Below are 20,838 nucleotides of genomic sequence, written 5' to 3'. Positions count from 1 at the left end.
TCTTCCTGATATAGAGAAGGGCGCAGCTGGGCACCAGAAGTATATGCACTGAAATATCAAGGCAGTTGCCAAAAGTCTGAGGGCATGGGGGGGAGGCACAGTAGAAAAGTGCTGGATAACAATGACCTTAACATCTAGCACGACCACGCAGCACCCAAGTGGACGGAAGGGTACGAAGAACCTGACACGGTGATGGGGTCTGTTGAACAGCTGGAGTGAAGGCTGGCAAGGTGGTGAGAAGAATGAATTGGGTGGAACATTCAGGGTGTAGCGTTTACGAGGCAGCACGTAACCACCAGTAGAATAGATCTAGCTTATACCCTACCCTGCTTCCATTGCCCTCAAAGTGTCAAACCCCCCAAGAGTGAGGGCAATGCCGCCTGTCTCTTGCCAAGGAGCTAAGAGCAGAAGTGAAACTCCTGCACAGATGGGAACTTTGGAAAAAAATGTGTCATCTGGCTGGTGCCTCCTGCTGGGGAGAGATCACAGCCTCCTAAGGGCCTGAGCTGAAGCCAGTGGAAAGTCTCCCTTTGTGTTCAGTGGGCTTTTAAAAAGCGAGTGTGTGAGGAACACTGGTTTGGACTGACTGGACAAGCAAATCCTCTGCCCCATCTGCTTGCCCCGTCATGATCCCCGTCTTGCTGCTAATCTGCTGCTGTGTTAATTGGCTAATAAAGCCAGAAGGGAAAGGCCACTTTCTAATGTTGAGCAAGGGAGAAGGGTTGGGAGAATCCTGGAGCCCTGGATATCCAGCTGGATTATTAGAGACATGTTATACCAGTGAGTCTTAGACCACATGCAGTGTCTCTAGGCTTGTCCCTCTTTTGCACCGAAAGTGAAAGCAATTTTTGCTCAAGACTGCTGAGGGCTTCACAGTACAAATAGACACAGTCTCTGCCCTGAAGAGCTTACAGTCCAAAGCCTTGGTCCTGGAGATTCTTACCTGTGAACTGTGAGTGGGCCAGGTGGCAGGGTAATCTGCGCTTTAAGGGCAGTACTTCCCACTGGTCATCCCTCCCCATCATATGGTGTGGCCCTTTAAGGGTTTGGGGCTCCTTAAGCTGTCACCTCTCGAGCAGAGACCCGTAGCTCCCTCCTGGCGAGGTCTTTCTGCGCTCTGCCGTTCCCTGCCTACGCTGATACCCAGCAGGACAGAGTGCTTAGAGCCCAGTGTCTCTGCTTTGCTTTCTCTTTGAAGGGTATGAACAGGGTAATTGTTTTTTCTAAGCAAGCGCCTTTATTCTTAAGGTAAAAGCATGGCAGAGAAAACTAAAAACAATACAAGAACCTATGTGCATGCTCATATGCTTACCAGAAATCACCTCCTGTCTACAAAAGGACTCTGGTCCATTTCAGTCCTTCCACCTCTCCACTGAGGAGTGGGGCCCTCCCCTGGGAGAGAAGGTCCTGTCTGTTGGCTGGATCAGAAAAAAGCGCCCGAGTCAGTTTAAACGCAGGCTGTTTATCCCCAAGCCCCCTCTCTGCTGGACTTGGGAGAATCCAGTTTGCCTGAGTACAAGTGAGCATCTGCAGGAAATGGTGCCTTTCTGGAGGTGTTACAACCTGACAATCACCCCCCACTGTTCCTAGTCCCTGGGGAGTCATGGTTACTGTCACCCAGGGAATTCCTGACAATCCCTGGCCTGTAGTCATGCATAAACATACAGTGAGATCTCCCAAAGGTTTTGCAGGAAATTGCCATCTGTGTCAGGGGGCACTGCGGGGAGGGTGGAGAATTATCTTTTAGTCCTTGACACTAAGCGGTCACACTTGGCAAGTGTCATTTCCCTCCCCTCTTCTCCCCCCCCCAACTAGAAGTTTGGGATTTAAAAAATTGTCACTTGTGGGTCTTAAGGGTGGGTTTGAATCCTTCCTTGGCACAGGGAACGGGTCTGGGTGGGCCAAGGCCAAAGAACAGTGAGTGAGGAGTGGAGGTGTAGGGCAGACGTCCTGAGACTTCAAATCAATGACAGCAGCTCGCATCCCGCACCGTTACTGACGCGTTCATGGCCACAGTCGTGATTAATCTGCAGCACTGGCCGGTTCACCGAAGCCATCTGCGACGAGAGAAATCCTTCCCGCCAAGTCAAAATTTATGAACAAAAACTGGCAAGTCCTGGGAAAACCGGACTGCTCTAGCAACGTGCGGCTGATGGGGCAGACAGGTTTTGTTTACCAGCCGCCCTGCGGAGTCATAACCCCTAGCAGCTAATGAGCTTAAGGCGGGCAGCACGTAGGACGACAGGCTGAGTTATGGTGTGGGCGGCTGGGCTCCTGGTACCTGGTTACTAGGAGGAATTCAAGGGGTTAGCGTGGCCATGCAGGAGCAGGCAGTGACCTTGTCCAACAAAAGAGACCTAACCTGAATGTCACAGCACTTCAGCATGTGCCGAGCTCTATAGTAACCAGCCCTGGGAGAGTAACCAACACGCCAGCAAGCCCCAGAGCAACCTAACAGAGAGATCACTGCAGGTGAGTGCGGGCATGAAGGGGGAAGGAGTACGTGAGGCTTAACACTGATTGCGCTCTGGGGCTGTGGTGGGAGCAGGGGCCGCCTGGTGAATGAGGGGTTAAATCCAGTTCAGCTTCCCTCCACCTCCTGAACAGGTGCTCAGGGAAAGGGCTCTGAAGGTGGTTGCTTTGGAGACAGTGGAGGGATTTCTTAGGGAGTTTTAACTTCCCATTGCCCTTCCTGCTGCAGCTGTTTGATGTCTTGTTAACACTTCTCCTCAAGGATCAGACCTCGCTAACTGCAACTGGCCTGTTGTCTGCTGGGTCACCCCACAACGCTGGGGAGGAGAGTGGATCTAACCCATCTCTGCAGAAGGGAAACTGGCCAGGGTGTCAATCTCCCATTGTGAAATCTAGAGGAGACAATGTGCGTGAACAGTGCGTACGAACGTCCAGCAGTGGGACCATGTGACAGTTGGGGTTCTTGGAAGTTCAGGTGTAGCCCAGGCAAGAGGCATAGAGGGGAGGCCTTTTCGGCAAGAGCAAGGATTTTATTAGTCCATCTTTTTGGCTGTTGCACAGAAATGTATCCCGGACCGAACCCCTCCAGCAATTTCTAAAATAAAAGGAATTAAAATACAGTTTTATCCCGAACCAAAATGGATCTTTGTTCAGCACTAAGAGGGGGCGTTGACACTACAGAATTTCACCCTGCCAAAACCGTACTGCCACTAGCAATTGTGTAAGACCAGTGACTGGGATGAGTTTCATGCTATCAGGTTGAAGACCCCTGTGTGAGGTTAGTCTACGCACCATCATTTTCACCGTCGCTAGTACTTGTTAGTTGCACTGCTATTGGCAAACGGTTCTGCAGTCTGCTAGCCCGGGCAAAGCAAGCCCTGGGTATAGATCTCGCTCTGTCTGTAGCCATGCCAGCTTGCGCTGGGCTACTGTGCGATCTCTCAAACGAAGCAGGGCCAGGCTTGGGTCAACCGTTGGCTGAGAGACCTGGTGATTCTCTAGGTGATGCTCTTCCCTCTGAGTTACCGCTGGCCCAGACGTAGGCTGCTTGGCTGATTTACACATGAGATGCTGCTAGTGAAAAACAGACACACTATTTTCTTTTTCTGGCAAGAGTTTTGCTCATTCGCGCTCGTGTCTTGGCCAAATTCTAACCTGGTTAACCTGGGCTCGGTTTTGTCTGAGAATGGGTCGTGTATTGCTCTCAAGTAACACTGGATGGCTAGAAGGGAACAAGATTAGAGCCAGTGCTGCAAGATCTCTCTCTCTTTGGGGGCAGTGCTTCATGCACAGCCAGTTTCACTGTTTGATTGATCGTTAGTTTCGCTTCCTGTCTCATGTGCCACGAGCATTTTTATAATATAGGGTTACCATATTTTGTGCCTCCAAATGGAGGACACTCCACGGCCCACGGCCCCGCCCCCAGCCCCGCCCCCAGCCCCGCCCAACCCCACCCCCTCCCCAAAGTCTCCGCCCCCTCCCCTGCTTCCCGTGAATATTTGATTCGCGGGAAGCCTGAAGCAGGTAAGGGGGGTGTTGGGGGAGGAGGCGCGGCCCAGGCTGGCCCCCCGGCGTTTCCAGCCTGGGTCGGCTCGGGCCCTGGGGTGCCGGCCCCGGCCGACCACCCCCGGCCCGCCCAGCACTGCTGGCCCCCGGCGGCCCGGCGCACCCCCCGGCTCCCGGCCCCGCCGGCCCGGCTGACCGGCTCCCCGCCGGCCCAGCCGACCCGGCTCCCCGCCGGCCCGGCTGACCTCCCGATTTTCCCGGACATGCCCGGCTTTTGGGGATTTCCCCCCGGACGGGGATTTGAGCCCCCAAAAGCCGGACATGTCCGGGAAAATCCGGACGTATGGTAACCCTATTTTATATCACTCTTGGTTTCTGCTGCCACATCCTGGGGTTGCTGCCACTAGCACAGGTCCTTAGCTAGGGTTACCATATTTTGTGCCTCCCAAAGGAGAACACTCCACGGGGCCCCGGCCCCACCCCCAGCCCTGCACCACCCCAACTCCGCCCCCTCCCCAAAGTCTCCGCCCCCTCCCCTGCTTCCCTCGAACATTTGAGTCGTGGGAAGCCTGAAGCAGGTAAGGGGGAGTGTGGGGGGAGGAGGCGCGGCCCAGGCTGGCCCCGGCCCTGGGGTGCCGGCCCCGGGCCCGGCCCCCAGCCGACCACCCCCGGCCCGCCCAGCACTGCGGTCCCCGGCCCGGCCCCCGAGCACCCGCACGGCCGGCCCGGCATGTCCCGATTTTCCCGGACATGTCCGGCTTTTTGGGCTTTCCCCCCGGACGGGGATTTGGAGCCCAAAAAGCCGGACATGTCCGGGAAAATCCGGACGTATGGTAACCCTACCTTAGCCCTATGAACTTTCAAGAGGCCCTGGCCAGTGGCTCTGGGATTGTAGGATCAGGGCTTAAATTAGAACACATTTATTTAGACTGTAAACTGTTTGGAGCAGGGAAAGGGGTTCACCGGCATGGGCTTCCCCAGCTGGGTGTTGGCCGGAGTTTGTGGGCAGGACAGTTCCTTCTTTTCCTCCCTCGAGCCGGGGCAATGGCTAAGAAAAGCTCCTTCTTTACTTCCTAGCCCCCCGCGTGGAGCTAGAAAACAGTGGCAGTCAGGGAGGAGGCAGGCATGGAGCAAGGAGAGCTTGTGGTGGAGCTAGGGGTCTCTTTTGCAGATCCCATGTTAATGCTGGGCTCCGCATCTCTTCCACGCGGATGCTGAAGAGGCCACCAGACAGTTATGGGGAAGTGGGGAGAGGATAGGAGTGGGGCGGGGCCTGAGCATCGTTAATAGTGTTATTCTCAGGCCTTGGCGCTCTCCCTTCCTGGACAGAGAATCAGCCAAGGAGTAGAAAAAGGCACTGATGCACTTTTTGAAAACAGATTAAAACCTTCAGATTTTTCTCTATAAGGAGCCTCCTATTTTTTTAAGCTAGTCAATTTCAAATAAATTCAAGCTGGTGTCCCTTTAAATACATTCTGTGTCGTTAAATACTCCAGGGAGGAAACCATTATAAATTTCCTTTCCTATACTGTTTTATAGTGTTAATGTGGACTGTCAAACATCTGCCACATTCCACCCCAGAGGTGGCTGCATTTTTGCACCATGTGAAATGATTCCTGTATATTGTTTAAGCTCTCTCAAATCCTTTAGGGCGAACACTGACTATTTACATTTCTATAACAATCTGCCACTGCCTGGCTATATAACCCTGGGCATGTTTCTGCACCTCTCTGTGCTTTCGTTACCCCCTATGTATAATATAGGTGACATTTACGTTGACCCTGCTTTGTAAAGTGCTTTGAGATCTACAAATGAAAAGCATTGTTTGTATCCAAAATCTTAATATCTTGCTGGAGAGTTTTATTGCTGTAAACTGTTTGCGAGCTCTGAATTCAGGGCGTGTCATTGAGATGCCTTTCATCGAGAACCTAAACTTGTTTGGAGTGTAGAGTGACCAGATGTCCCGATTTTATAGGGACAGTCCTAATATTTGGAGCTTTTTCTTATCTAGGCTCCTATTACCCTCCACCCCCGTCCTGATTTTTCACACTTGCTGTCTGGTCACCCTATTGGAGTGGAAGGGAAACGTAGATGATAAATGAAAGTTGTCATCCAATCAGAGGGACAGAAATTACCATGTGCCTTAGCTGACCAATCATACAGCTCAAATAGTCAATTCTGTCTATCAAATGAGCAGCCAAATAGTTCCTCCAAAGCATCTGTAGCGTCCAGGTGTTTGTAAAAACCATTGGTTACATAGCTTTGCCTGGCAAACACGTTTGTAAACCTGATGTGAACAGAAAAGTAACAAGCTGAAAAAATGGCGACTATCCTCCAACACATTGTTTGTAACTGACACCTCCACCAGCTGTAGTGATCTCACCGACCAGGGGGAAATGCCCGGAAGTCTGGCAGGTCTCCTGGGCTCCTTCGAGGGGAAGGATACAGTTAAGTAGGAATGGCCCAGTGCTTTTTCAAATGGGTCTTGAAACAGCAGCCTCCAACTGCTAACATCTGCCTTGTGCATGATGCTCGAAGCAATTTGCCAAGCTTGGGAGACAAGAAGTTCACTTACATGTCGACAGAAGCTTGGGAGGATTAAACAGCTTTAAAACCGCAATGTAACATGCACGCCCAACCTCCAGCCGTAGCCTAGTCCAGTTACTGAGGCCTTTCAAGCTATAGTGATCAAGTTATCTGGTGAGAAAGTATTGAATTTCAAGAGTACTTGCAAGGTTGGCCTTTGTTTAATGCTGAGGAAAGTAAGTACATAGAAAGTACCATGGAGTACTAGATGGAGCTACTCTAAGGTGGATGCATAACTGGTTGGAAAACCGTTCCCAGAGAGTCGTTAGCAGTGGTTCCCAGTCATGCTGGAAGGACATAACAAGTGGGGTCCCACAGGGATCGGTGCGGGGTCCAGTTCTATTCAATATCTTCATCAATGATTTAGATCAGTGGTTTTCAACCAGGGGTCCATGGCCCCTGGGGGAGCCACAAGCAAGTTTCAGGGGGGCTGCCAAGCAGGGCTGGCCTTAGACCTGCTGGCGCCAGGGCAGAAAGCCAAAGCCCCACTGCCTGGGGCTGAAGCCCAGGGCTCCAAGCTCCGCCACCCAGGGCAGAAGCCAAAGCCTGAGCAATTTAGCTTTGCAGGGCCCCCTCTTGCATGGGCCCCCAAGCAACAGCCCTGCTTCCTACCCCCCTAACACCGGCCCTGGCTTTTATATGCAGAAAAACAGTAGCTGTGGCACAGGGGGGCCGTGGACTTTTCATAGCATGCTGGGGGGGGGGGCCAAAAAGAAAAAGGTTGAGAACCTTTGCTTTAAATAACAGCCTGTCACAGTCTCTCACTGTTTCCTTGTACTCCCCCAGGCTGTCTGTATCCAGCTGTTGTCTCTTGACTTATGCTTAGATTGTCAGCTCTTTGAGGCAGAAACTTTGTACAGCACCTAGCACCGTGAGGTTCTGGTCCGTGACTGGGGTTCCTAGGCATTAGGATAATACAAATCATATATAATAATCTGAAGCATGTGCATCCCGAACACAACAGGAGATATTGAGGGACTGGTAGCCAATAAGTGAAACTGACTAGTGCAGATGGGGGCGCTAAGCAGGCTACTAAAGGAAGCCAACAGTAGTCATGGTGAAATGCGTGCTAGACGGCAACTGTTTCATAATGGCATGTGCTCTTCTGCTGTTAAACCCAGGCACGGATTGGGCTTTCGGTGCTCTCTGGATGAGCCAGGAGCCGGTGCTGGACCAGGATGCTGGTGGATGGAGGGTGGCCCCAGTCCCCGTGCATGTAGATTGGACCCGGTTGAGGATTCCAGTACACAGACTGGCCTCGTCCTACCATAGGTTTTTTTTATGGGGCATGCATCCCTGTGGTACCAAAGGGCTGCACTGGCTTCGGGGGGCCAAGTCCTCCATGCATGTATAGGGGCCACTGGTGCACAGAGCCAGGAGGATGGGTGTATGGGACGAGACCCCATGAAAACAAGAGTGGCCTGTAGTGGGAGCATTCTGGGGTGGTGGGGAGACCCTGGGGGCAGGGGCTTCACCCCCTTAGTTTTGGGAGGGGAGAATGTGGAGTGCACTGGGGGGCAGATGCAGGAGTGGGGTGGGGCCAAGGCATCCCCATGGGGTGGGACATGGAAGGAGGGAGACCCCACTAATGGAGCATGTGGGGAGACCCTGCCCCAGGGGGATTGTGGGGACAGCAGGGCAGAGCACCCCATTTGTGTGGGGTGTCCAGCGGCAGGTCTTCCCCCTCTCTGGGGATTGTGGTGGGAGGCCCTGTGGCTCTGACTGTGAAGGGGGAAGGGCAGGACCAGACCCTTGCTGGGGGCAGCTGCGTTTTGCCCAGCCACTGGTAACCCTGTAACCCTCCTTCCCCTCCCTAGCTCGCTCCCGCCACACCACGTAAATACAACGCTCTGCAACGGCTGGGGGCTCTGGCTCTGAACACAAGGATCCGTGTGACAGGCAGGGCACTAATGACCTCGCCGCCTGTCTCGGTGGCACTCCTGGCATCTCGCACATCCGGGCAGAAAAGAGCTCTGTGTGTAGCTCAAACGCTCGTCTCTTTCACCCGCAGAAGCTGGTCCAATCAAAGATATTGGCTCCCCCGTCTCCCCCTCCCGTTACAGGGTCGGGAGGATAGATTTATTGATGGACACTTGCAGGTGAAAGGTTAAATCCTAGAATCAGCAATACACACCTGGCATCGCTGTTATCTGCGATGTCTTCTGGCGGGATCCCAAGCAAGGATCAGCACGCCACTGGGCTAGGTGCTGATCCCTAGCTCTTGTCTAGTGCGGTTCCTCAGCAGATCTCTAAGCGCTTTGCAAAGATTCAGTAGCGTTAGCCCCATGTTACAGAAGGGGAAACTGAGGCACAGAGCAGGGACATGACTTGCTCAAGGTCACTCAGCAGACCAGTGGCAGAACTGGGAATAGATCCCAAGTCTCCTAAGCCCTACGCCACTGCTCTAACCCCTAGGCTACACTGCTGAAGAGCACACGTGCAAGACAAAAACACAGTCCCCCAAAAGCTTGCTGCTATCCCACATTACGGCCCTTTACACCTGCGGCCTGTGAGACTCCAGCTTAATGCTGCTTCTTGGGGCGCGTTCCTGCTGCCGTGAACTATTCTGGTTACCGGAAAGCAGGGGAGGCCTGCACAGAGGGATTATATGTGCACAGTCTGAACAGTAATCACCCAGCCAAAGCGCTGCTGGGATCTGGATCAAGACTAAAAAGGGTCCAGATTTACCAAAACCCAGTCTCCTTCCCCATCACTGACTCATTGATCTTCCAGCTCCCATGACCTCCCCCCCACCCTCCCCAGTTCCCGTCAGATGCTCTCGGCTGCCTCGATCCCAAGCCTCCCGCCTTAATCCCCCTGCTCCCTCCTTTCATGATGTCTGTTCTGCGTAAAACGCATCTCACTGCTGAGCCATCTGCTGCTGGCGTGTTTTTTTGTCTGGGTGACGCTGAATCGTTGTGCTGCTTCTCACCGGCAGAGGGGGACCTGCAAAGAGTGACTCGGAACAGACAGGGATGGGGGGGGGCCTTGGGGGTTCCCTAAACTATATTTGATAGCACGGGAAGGGTCCAGATCCAGAATCACCCTGGTTCAGGCCTGCCCTGCTGCCCTGCAGGGTCAGCTCACAATATCATGAGCACCTCCGCCTCAGTTCAGCAGGGCTGGGCTTTCAGCAGGGCTGTCCGTAATCCCCAGGGCTGTCCACAAAGCCCCCTACGGGAAGAGGAGGTGAGGTCAAGCCAGCAGAAGGGTTGGGGTTGGGTCTGTGACACGTGTACTCGTTCTGTGGGGGGCTTTAAGTCGCCGGCTTCTTGTTTGGTTTCCTTGAGAGCACCACCCTTGTTTACAATGTGGGTCTCCTCTAAACAGGGAATCTGGGGCAGTGGCCTGCATCTGATTGGCCCCGGGTGCGTCTCAGCATCACACTTGTTAGACCCTCACTTAGGGTCTAACTCCCGTTTCCCTGTAGGAGCCAAGGCGGCTGGCAGAGGGGGGAGCTGGACTCTCTCATTCCTTGTGCGTTGTTTGCTAAGTTCTGGTCAGTTACACCTGCACAAGCAGTGGGCGTGGCACAGCTGTGGGGGGAGGCAGGACCTGACCTGATGGAGCTCTGTGCCTGGTGATGTCGGAGAAGGAGAGGCCAGCTTGACTGTGAGTCCAGGGTGATTCTGCAGGGGTGGCAGTTAGGGGGAAATATTGTTTTCCCTTTGTAAACTGAGCACCCCTCTCTCTGCCGTACGCACTCGCTGCATCTTGTCTGACACTGAGCCCTGGTCTTGCAATGTGCCCACCCAGGTGCTGCAGAATGGTTCTGCGTGGCCACCATGGCACACTTGCCTGATATTTAGTGCTGGATCAGGGCCTTCCGCTGCAAGCTCATTGGGGTAGGGACTTTATGTTGTTTGTTCAGTACACTGTATGCTACGGCCCTGATCCTGATCTGGCCACCACTAATATAATAATAGGGATGGTCGAGTAGAGGCCAGTGAAAATCAGCCTTTTCATCCTCCTGGCATAGATTTACTGAGGCCCCGTCTACATCTTAAAACCGATTCGACCGAGTTATGTCGCTCAGGGCTGGGGAAAATTTCACGCCATAGTGAGGTCGACCCAACGCCCACTATAGATGCAGCTAGATCGATGGCAGGATTCCTCAGTCGGCTTAACTACCGCCTCTCGGAGAGGTGGGTTAACTGCATCCGCAGAAACCCCCCTTCCATTGACCTGGGAGGCGTCGAGGCTACAGCGGCCCAGCTGCAGCGCCGGAGCTGCATAGCTGTAATGCGGAGGTGGCCGGGCTCTGCCCACTTTGTCTGCTCGTGCAGAGTTCTAGCCCAGCTGCCCTTATGGACTTTCAGTGGGACCCCGCTGGAGGCTCACCTGAGCCTCTCATCGTGTAAGGATGGGACTCCGCGGGGAGAAAATCCGGTGGCTTGGAAAAGCCCATCGTCCACATCCCTCAGATGGCAGAAATCTTGCTGGGTCATGAGCTTTCCACCCTCTTGGACTGGGAGCCAATTGGACCTAGAAATCCGGGTTCTTCTGCCCTGAGATCTGATTTAGGCCTTTGGATTTGGGGTTTCGAATCCAGTGACTGCCAATAAAATCTGGGGTGTTTGAGATCTGAGCAGTCAGCTCCGGAACCAATCTGTCTGTCGTGTGTTTCTAAAGGGACACCTACGTGTAGAGCACAGCAACATAGCTGGTGCTAACAGCGTCCCAAAAGGGTGTTTCTAGTGTAGACATGCTTACAAGCAGAGACAGCAGGACTTCTGGGCTTAGCTGCAGCTGTTAATTGTTGCCTCGTTCATTCTCAGTTTATTTGTATGAGATTCTCTCCGTTTACAGGCTGATTTTAAGATGAAAATATCTGTTGTTTGGGAAGGATTCTTACCAACCTAACCTCTCTATGGACGGCCTCGTGGGGAACACTGGGCTCTTCCAACCTTTGCTTCTACTTAAGGCCTTTCATTGTCAGTTAAAACAACGAGGAGTCCTTGTGGCCCCTTAGAGACTAACATATTTATTTGGGCATAAGCTTTTGTGGGCTAAAGCCCACTGCATCAGATGCATGGAGTGGAAAATACAATAGGCGGTATATATACACAGCACATGAAAAGATGGGAGTTGCCTTGCCAAGTGGGGGCCGGTGGGGGGGGGGGTCGGTGCTAACGAGCCAATTCAATTAAGATGGAAGTGGCCTGTTCTCAACAGTAGAATACCAAGGGAAGAAAAGTCACTTTTGTAGTGGTGATGAGGCCAATGTAAGCAGGGTGGTCCATTTCAAAGAGTTGACAAGAAGGTGTGAGTAACAGTCGGGGGAAATTAGTTTTTGTAGTAACCCAGCCACTCCCAGTCTTTATTCAGTCTAATTTGATGGTGTTCAGTTTACAAATTAATTCCAGTTCTGCCGTTTCTCATCGGAGTCTGGTTTTGAAGTTTTTTTGTTGAAGAATTGCCACTTTTAAGTCTGTTATTGAGTGTCCAGGGAGGTTGAAGTGTTCTCCTACTGGGTTTTGAGTGTCATAATTCTTGACATCTGATTTGTGTCCATTTATTCTTTTGCATAGAGACTGTCCGGTTTGGCCAATGTACATGGCAGAGGGGCATTGCTGGCACATGATGGCATATATCACATTAGTAGATGTGCAGGTGAACGAGCCGGTGATGTTGTAGCTGATGTGGTTAGGTCCTATATTTTCAGGTTTCACAAAAATGATTGTTTCATTTTTACTGATTTACAGCCGAATTTGGGACTACTCAGGTACATGAAAATGCTGTGTGTTAAGGAAATCCAATCCACTACATTAGGTGAAAGTGTTTATGTTAATAATAAGTCAGTCGAAGTGTTAAAAGCGAGGCAGTCTGTTAAAATAAGGCAATGTAGCGGAAGATGCCCGCATGGGTGAAAATATGGTTAGTGTCCAATTTGTGAAGTAAACCACAGTATTAAACTGCTTTGACTTTCAATACTTTTTACTTTTTTCTATCCGTTGCTTTTTTACTGTCCTCCTGTCTCCCCATAGTAACTCTGATCTTTATCCTGAAAACTGTTAATTTCGATGTTAATAATCGATGTTCACCCACTGTTTAATTTTTGTAATAAATACTGATAAGTTACCAGGAAAGTTTAGCAAAGTAACAACTGAAATCAAAGGGCCTCGCTTCTGCTTAAGCCCCATCAAGGTCTGAAAAGGCGGGATTCTTCAGCAATGGAGTTTGCCCACATTCGTATTACCATAGTAATGGAGGTTTGAAGTTGTCATAGTGACGGTTGCTTAGGGGTTGGGCAAAGCACCATCTTGCATCATATCCCTCTCCCCCATTGGCTTGATCCCCCCTCCTCCCCGCTCCAAAGCCAGGCTACTCTTGGGTCCTAGTGCACCCTGCTTTGCTTTCAGATGATGATGTTGGTGACACCAGAGATGTCCCCTTTGAGCCTTGTCCACCAGAGGGCAGGTTAGCTGAGGCAGTGGTGATAACACCAACGCCTGGCCCCCATTAAGGTTTGCAGTATCACTAGCACCAGCAGAGCTGCACCGGTGCTAGTGCAACCGTGGGAGATTCTCCTAAAAATGCTCGTGCAAGAGACAGCTGTGAAGTGTAAAGTTAGGGTCCCAGCTGTGAGCCCAGAAGGACGGTGTGAATCCTGTGTCTTTGGGTAGGTCTACCCTGCGATCGGAGGTTTGAGTGCAGCTCGGGGAGGCGTGCCCATTAGGAATACGGCTAAAGAAATCAGTGACGATGCGGTGGCACGGGCTTCAGCGTGGCCTGTGCGAGCCCATCTGGAACCCTAGGTACAGCCTGTGTCAGAGTCCATGCCACTGTGTCCTCACTGCTGTTTTTAGTTGTGCTAGCAGGGTTAGAGGTAGCACCGGTATGCCTACCTGAGCTGCAGTTACCCAGTGCAGAGTAGACATCCCTTAGATGCACTATACCTTGGTAGGCAAGAGGACGCAGTGTAACCTGATTGGGGCAGTATAATGGCCTTTTTGTGCCATTTGCTTCAGTTGCTGGAAACCCTGCTGCCCATCCCTCTGGCTTCTCAGGAGACCAGGTGGCTAGGTTGAAGCTGCCTTTATTCAAGACGGTGTCACTTAGTGGGTAGAACAGGACACAGGGAGACGGATTCACTGAGTTCCATTTCCAGCTTCTCCCACCAACTTTGCAGGGTGACCGAGGGCGAGTCCCTTTTGTCTTTCTGTGCCTCAGTTTCCCCATTTGTAAAATGGGTCTAATACAATCCATCTGCCAGAGGTGCTGTGCGGCTTCATGAGTCTGTAAAGCGCCTTGGGCTCTTCCTGGGCAAAAGGCTCCCGAGAAGGGCAAAGTATTAGTCTGATTCTCCCCGGCCGTTAGTGGCAGGGGGCACAGAGGGGAGGGGCACGTTTGAGAGTGCTGTATGTTTTCAAGCATAGTGTGATTTACCGCAAAATTCTCAGGCCTGGGAGAGGTGCTGGGTTTTCTAGCAGGTTGATTTCTCTTCTGGACCCTTCCTGGGGGCTTAATCTGTCACATCAGCCTTTGACTAGCAGGAGTCTGATCACATGAATCCGTGTTCCCTACTAGCTAGTAAAAGGAAGGCCCATGCTGCCTGAGAGATTCCCGGATGCTGGGGATGGCAGGTGCTGGACTGGATCAGTCTGTCTGTCCCAGTATCCTGGCTCTGACAGTGGACAGCTTCAGAAGATGGTTCGAGACCAGAGGCAGATGACAGTTTTGTGGGGCCCTGGACCAGAGCAAGTGGGGGCCCTGCCCCACTCCTTCCATCTGCAATCCCCCCCCCCCCCCCCGCTGCTGGCAGGGAAATGGGGTCAGGCTTCCCCCGCTCCCCAGCAATAACGTCGGGTGGGCAGAGTAGGGCAAGTCCCTGTTCCCTGACCCTGCTCCCTGGCAGGGTGGATGGGTGAAGCGGGTTAGGATGCCCATTTTTCCAGGCCCCCCCCCAATTGGCTGGGGCCCCTGGGCACGGGTGCCATTGGCCCAGTAGCTAATCCATCATTGTTCAAGACCCCTCCCCTTCAGGGGGCCGATGTGGGGTAAATTGCCCTCCACACTGGGTCTTATCCTGATCTTTAATAGTTAGAGATTGCCTTAAGCCCGGAAGCTGAATATCCATCCCACAGTTTTCCTTGTCAGTAATGGCAACTGCATATTCTCCATCCCTGTAGAAATGTCCCTTCCCTGTTTGAATCCTAAATTCTTGGCCTCAGCATAACCCTTTACCCTGTCCACACTCAGCTTTAAAACGTGTCGATTAACGTGTTTTAACACCCTTTGATCCTAGTCTCCCCAAACTCCTTGGGGGCGGGGGCACCTGTAACTGTAGAACCCACTTTCCCCCCCCCTTTCTCCCCCCAGCACTCAGGGCTCCTGCGGTGGCTATAACCAGCCCAAACTCGTAGCCACGTCCAGGGCCCCTGTCTCGCCTCTCTGCGGCTGGGGAGCGCTAGGACCCCAGGGCAGGGAGAGGATGGCCATGAATGAAATCTCCAGGAAGGGGCGGGATCCCTGGGCCGCCTGCCCGCCTCCCGGGCCGCCCTGGGTCTCCCTGCCCGGAGGGTCACACGGGGGAGCGGGACTTCACCCGAATCCCGAGTCCCCGGGCGCTGCGCTTTGGGTGCGGAGCGGGCGCTGCCCGAGGAAGGGCCCGCGGGGGGCCCCAGGCGATGGGACGCCCCTGAGCCGCTAGCAGCCGGGAAGAGGGGCGGGGAGGGCTGGGCCGGCTGGCGGGGGGCTCGCGGATCTCCCGGGGACCCCCCCATGAGCGCCCCCGAGCGCGCAGCGGACGCCGAGCTGAAGCTGGAGGCGGTGATCCAGGTTGGTGGGGTGGTTTCGCTTTTCCGAGGGGCTGCTCGGGTTGCGGGGCGCCAGGCTGAAAGGACCCGGGCAGGGACTGGGGGGAGGAGGGAGCGCCCGGTTCTGGTCTCACTCCGGATCGGAAACTCCTGGGTTTCACGCGCTTCCTCGCCTTGCAAGCGGAGCCTGTACGTGTGGCACCGACCGACTCCCCCTCTCCCTGCTGTGGCTCAAGCCAGCCCCGACTTCTGAGCCATTTTACACCTCCTAGGGCCGGGAGAATTGCTGGGGGACCCAGTGCCTGATTCGGGTTTCACACCGGTTTCACACTGATTTCAGTGGGGCTGCTCGCGATTTACACTGGGGCCAACGAGAGGCGAATCAGGCCCCTGGTATATTCCAAAGACCCCTCTTTGCCCTTTGTCTTGACTGTTTGGGTAGCAACAGTGTGTGAGCCAGTCCTGAAAGGCCTCCTTGAAAATGCTGCTGGCTTGGATTAAGGGTGAGCTGCTAAGCTGATGAAGATTTTTAGGATATATATGTGAAGCTTGAAAGTTTTTTTTCTTCCCCTCCCCCCCCCCTTGTTTTTTAAACCGTACAATATCTGGAATATTATATCTTGCCTTCCCAGTTGTTGCTTGGACAGCTAGAGACAGGGTGGGAGATGTCTGGGCCAGTTATTAAAGGGGCGCCTGTGTAATTTAATCCATCCTGGAGTGTTTGTCTCCCAAGCATGTGCCAGACATTGGCGTTATATGCGTGGGTTTTAAAAAAACATTGTTGCTCGGGTTTGATGCTTGTAATCGCATCATCCTCGAAGTTCTCCACCTGGCTGCAGAGTCCTCCAGTAGGGAAAGAAGCAGAAAAGCCCAACTCTTCTACCCCCCTGTGCAGATCACCTGTCAGCAGGGCCGGCTCCAAGGTTTTGGCCGCCCCAAGCAGCCGAAACAAACAAACAAAAAAAGCCGCGATCGCGATCTGCGGCGGCAATTCGGCGGGAGGTCCTTCGCTCCCAGGCGGAGTGAGGGACCGTCCGCCGAATCCGCCGAATTGCCGCTGAATACCTGGACGTGCCGCCCCTCTCCGGAGCGGCCGCCCCAAGCACCTGCTTGAGAAGTTGGTGCCTGGAGCCGGCCCTGCCTGTCAGCCCCTTGACAGGCTCAAAACGGGTGCACACGCTGGCACCTGATTGGATTGCTTTGTATTAGGGCACTATTTTTATCCCCTGAAATGAAAGCTGCAAAGGAACCGGGTTCGGAGGCAGGGCTGGGTCTGACTCCCAAGCCCATTCCAGGCCAGGGGGAGAGCCTCTCTGGAAGATACCGTAGAGCTCTCGGGTGTGAGGTGAGCCAACGGGTAAAGGATGCCTGTCTGTATTGCCCTGGCAGGGACGGGCGTGGTGAGGCAGGGAGAGATTAGGTCCGTGTTTGTAAGGGCTTCTTGGGGAGCTTGCACCTAGAAAGTGTTTGCAAAGTGCTTTGCCCATTCCTGGGTTCTGGGGGTGTCACAGCTCTGAGCTGCACCCCTGAGTAACTTGGGTCCAAATCTGGGCTCCTCGTGGGATAAGTAGAGGGGCTGGGGCTTGGTAATGGAACTGGGAGCCTTTTGCCTCCGAGCTCTTGGTTTGGGTCTGAACTGCCAGGAGCGATGGGAAGTTGCTTCCATCCTGGTGGCTGTTCAGTGGCCTGTGTAAAGCGAGTGGGTTGGTCTCCAGCCAGGTCCCTCGTGCCCAGATTTCCACACCCCACAAAAACCTTTCTCACCCCCGGCCCCTTTGCCTCTGCGGTGAGGCCCAGGGTTGAATGGACGGTGTCACGGTGGGAGCTTGCCCTGCCCGCGATGGACCCACCATCAACCTCTGCGGGCTTTGGATCAGGCGCTACCTGAGGACTTCAGCCTCCTGGGTTGTCAGCCCAGCACTAGAAAGCGAGCGATGGGGTGTGAGGATTGTTCTCCCCAGGGCCAGGAGTGTGAGGATTGTTCTCCCCAGGGCCAGGAGCTGGAGGCTAGGATCTGGCGCCCCATTGATTGGGGCTGACAGTAAAAATCCTCTTCTCCTCTCGTTCTCAGCCTGACCCCAGGGACTATTGGGTCTGGCCTGGCCCCATGAATCTCCCTTGGGGAAGGGTGGGGTTGATCCCATTGCAGCTGAAACAACCATCCGTCGGCCTTGCTGGTGACAAGTGAAGGGGAAATGACCCAGGACCCTGATGTGGACTTTCCCCCGCGTGATCTGAACCCAGGACAGGCAGGTGGTGACCAGGACCCTAGAGGTGCTGTCGTCCTCCCTGGGGAAGATGCTGCCACGTTTAAGCAAACGAGGGTGGAAAATGGAACCCGCAGTGGTGGCAGCCTGGGTGTTGCCAAGGATTTTTGTGGCATGTCATAAAGTCCAGTGGATTCGGTTTATTTATTTGTCCCTGACTGAGTCCAATCATGGGGGTGCTGGGGCACTGATCTCTTACACTAGCATCTTGGGGCCAGGGGCCACTAAATCTCCCCCTCTCCCCAATATTTCCTTTTCCCAGCTCCTGCTGACATTTCTTTCCTCTGCTGTTCGGGGTGAATGTGGGTATTAGCACAATGCAAAGGACCTGTAGAGCAGCCAGGTGCTGTGTAAACTCCCCCATGCCCGCCGCTGTTCTTGCTGCTCCTCCCTCATCTCTGCCCTACTCCTCCGTCCTGGGCCACTGCAGGCGTGTCCCTCTCCTGAGCAGGTGCGTGCAGTGAGGTTACAGCATGGCTGGATATGTGATAGGGTGAAACCCACCAGACCTGCAGGATTTGAACCCAGGTCAGCAGGTTGGCTGCTAATCCCCCGGTTCCATGTTGGCTTTGCCTGTGGCTTTGCCACAACCCTACCTGGGTCCAATCCAGCTAGACGGAGTCTTGAGCATCCCAACTTCCTGTCATTGGCCTCTCCACAGTCAGTCACCTGTATCCCAGCCACAGCTGGTTAGGAGGGTTGGACGGGCTTTGCATTGTGTCTTGATTGGCTGACTGGTGTCTGAGCAGCACCAGGCTGCCTCCCAGTATGTCTGTCTGGGGAGCAGGAGTTGCAGTGCCAGGAAGGTGCAGGGCGAGTTCAAGGCATTTGCCAAGGTGCACAGGGCCACGAAGGGCCAGGAGGAGGCCGTACGGGCTATGGAGACCTCCTGGGGTAGCTCCTGTCCGTAGGGGGAACAAGAAACCCAGTGCCAGGTTGGTGGGCCTGGCTCTCGCACTCAGCCTGCTGTGTTCGCGCCCCACAGAAGCTGGAGAGCAGCGTGCTGACCTCAGGGGAGGGGAAGAGTCTTACCATTCGGGGCAGCTCTGAGGACGCGCCCCCCACCCGCCTGCCCGCCCGGATCCGAGAGATCGTCGCCGAGAACCTGTCGCAGCAGGAGAGCCCAGGTAGGGTTGTGGCAGTCCTGCCCCCCTGCCGTTCTCCGTGTCCATCAGTCTAACCCGCTCACCGCCGTACCCTACTGGGCTGAGCCTCGTGCTGGGGGAGTGCGTGGGTTCTGCCCGGCCACGCCAAACCACAGCCACCAAGGAGCAGCTTCTCGGCGGGTTCTTGGCCCCTGGTCCTTGCCAGGCTGTGCCCACCTGATGGCTGAGCTGGTAGCTTGCCAGGAGCCTCAGGACCATGCCTAGATGGTGTGGAGTGGATCCAAGCAGGCCGGCTGCCTTGCTAAATTCCCCATCTCCATGCAGTGCAAAACTGGTGCTTTAAAGGCTCGTGGCCCCTCAAACAAAACCTCCCTTGCTGTGGGGCCCACCAAACCAGGGGAGAGCTGGGCCACCCACGGCAGCCAGATTAACCCTTTCAGTGCCCCGGGACTCTGCCCTGGTGGAGCGCCCAGTCTGGGTGTCCACTGCCAAAGGTGGTCGCTGATTTAGGCAGCAAAGCAATGCGGCCCAGGGAGGGGCTTGGAGCTACGGCTGCCTTGTACCTCAGTTGATATTCCCCCCTCCCCAGCACCCCCGGCCCCACTTTCTTCTCCATCTCTTGGAGCCCAGGGTCTGGCTGTATCCATCAGCCTCCGTCTTCCCACAAAGGGCTCTACATCTCGTGCTGCCACTGGCCGCTGGCTTGGGAGGCTTGTGTTGAGGGCTCCCAGGAAATCCTGCTGCGACGCTGCCCTGGGCTCGGGAGGAAGGGGACAGGGCTGGGCTGGTCCCACCTCGCTCTGTGGCACCGACGGGTGCGTCACGTGGAACGTGGGTGATCACCCATGCGGCCGCATCTAGTATTGTGGATGTCATGCCTGTTACCAAGGCCTTAAACTGGGGCGATCTGGAGCTCTGCTAGGAGAGCCACAGGGCCAGCTTCTTCTCCAAGCAGCCGCCTCCCTGTGGCTCTGGGGTGGGCGCCCCCAGCTGGGCGCTGATGCCCGTCCTGCCCTGCTCTGCTACGGCTCTCGCTCTTGTCCCCGCAGCAGCCTGCCCTGGGGAGATGTCGTCGCTCCTCTCCCTCCAGGAGGAGAACCGCATCCTGCAGCAGGAGCTGTCCCGTGTCGAGGACCTGCTGGCGCAGAGCCGGGCCGAGCGCGATGAGTTGGCCATCAAATACAACGCCATCAGCGAGAGGGTAGGTGTGGGAAGCCGTGCCTGTCCGGATGGGGGTGGATCCTCCCCCCGCCCCCGGGTCTGTGTTCAGGCAGGCACCATAGGATGTGCTGGGGCAGCTCCCATTGAGCTCTGTGCTCAGGGAGAAGTCCTTTGTGCCAGAAATGGGGCTCTGCCATGGGAGGGAGGGGAGGTCGTCATCGGAGCTGAGCACAACTTTTCATCTGAAACTTTTTTTTTTTTTTTTGGCAAAAAAAAGTGAAGAGTGAGGTCGACTGAAACATTCTGCAGATTCCGGTCGATTTCACCAAAGTGTTTTGGTTGAAGCAGACGTGTGTGTGTGTGTGTGTGTGTGTGTGTGTGTGTGTGTGTGTGTGTGTGTGTGTGTGTGTGTGTGTGTGTGTGTGTGTGTGTGTCGGGGGGAAACACACTGATATGCCCTCGAATTTTATGACAAAAACATTAAAGGGAAAATAAGAACATAAGAACGGCTAGACTGGGTCAGACCAAAGGTCCATGTAGCCCAGTGTCCTGTCCTCTGACAGTGGCCAATGCCAGGTGCCCCAGAGGGAATGAACAGAACAGGGAATCATCCAGTGATCCATCCCCTGTCGCTCATTCCCAGCTTCTGGCAAACAGAGCCTAGGGACACCATCCCTGCCCATCCTGGCTAATAGCCATTGATGGACCTGTCCTCCATGAACTTATCTAGTTCTTTTTTGAACCCCGTTATAGTCTTGGCCTTCACACCATCCTCTGGCAAGGAGATCTACAGTCTGACTGTGCGTTGTGTGAAGAAGTCCTTCCTTTGGTTTGTTTTAAACCTGCTGCCTAGTAATTTCATTGGGTGACCCCTGGTTCTTGTGTTACGTGAAGGAGTAAATAACACTGCCTTATTCACTTTCTCCACACCAGTTGTGACTTTAGAGACTTCTATCACATCCCCCGCGTAATGCTCAGCAT

At 54.2% G+C, this 20,838-nt stretch overlaps 1 protein-coding gene across 6 annotated transcripts in view; it reads left to right on the top strand.

Moving 5' to 3' along the window:
- Window positions 1-59: 59 nt before the first annotated feature.
- The window catches only part of CROCC (ciliary rootlet coiled-coil, rootletin), an 81,493-nt gene continuing 60,714 nt past the window's right edge, over window positions 60-20,838 (top strand). For 3 of the 6 annotated variants that reach the window (XM_065575018.1, XM_065575017.1, XM_065575015.1), the window contains exons 1-3: window positions 15,021-15,345; window positions 18,576-18,717; window positions 19,746-19,897. In XM_065575018.1, the coding sequence (XP_065431090.1) occupies window positions 15,289-15,345; window positions 18,576-18,717; window positions 19,746-19,897 (351 nt within the window). In that variant the 5' untranslated portion in view covers window positions 15,021-15,288. Of the gene's footprint in view, window positions 2,473-15,020; window positions 15,346-18,575; window positions 18,718-19,745; window positions 19,898-20,838 lie in introns of those variants that run through there. The other 3 variants (XM_042852972.2, XM_065575016.1, XM_065575020.1) reach the window with 3 other exon arrangements.

The sequence above is a fragment of the Chrysemys picta genome, chromosome 21 (genome assembly GCF_011386835.1).
Source record: "Chrysemys picta bellii isolate R12L10 chromosome 21, ASM1138683v2, whole genome shotgun sequence".
Taxonomy (NCBI): Eukaryota; Metazoa; Chordata; order Testudines; family Emydidae; genus Chrysemys; species Chrysemys picta.
Note: the sequence above shows the minus strand (reverse complement) of the source record. Positions and strands in the feature narration are given on the sequence as shown.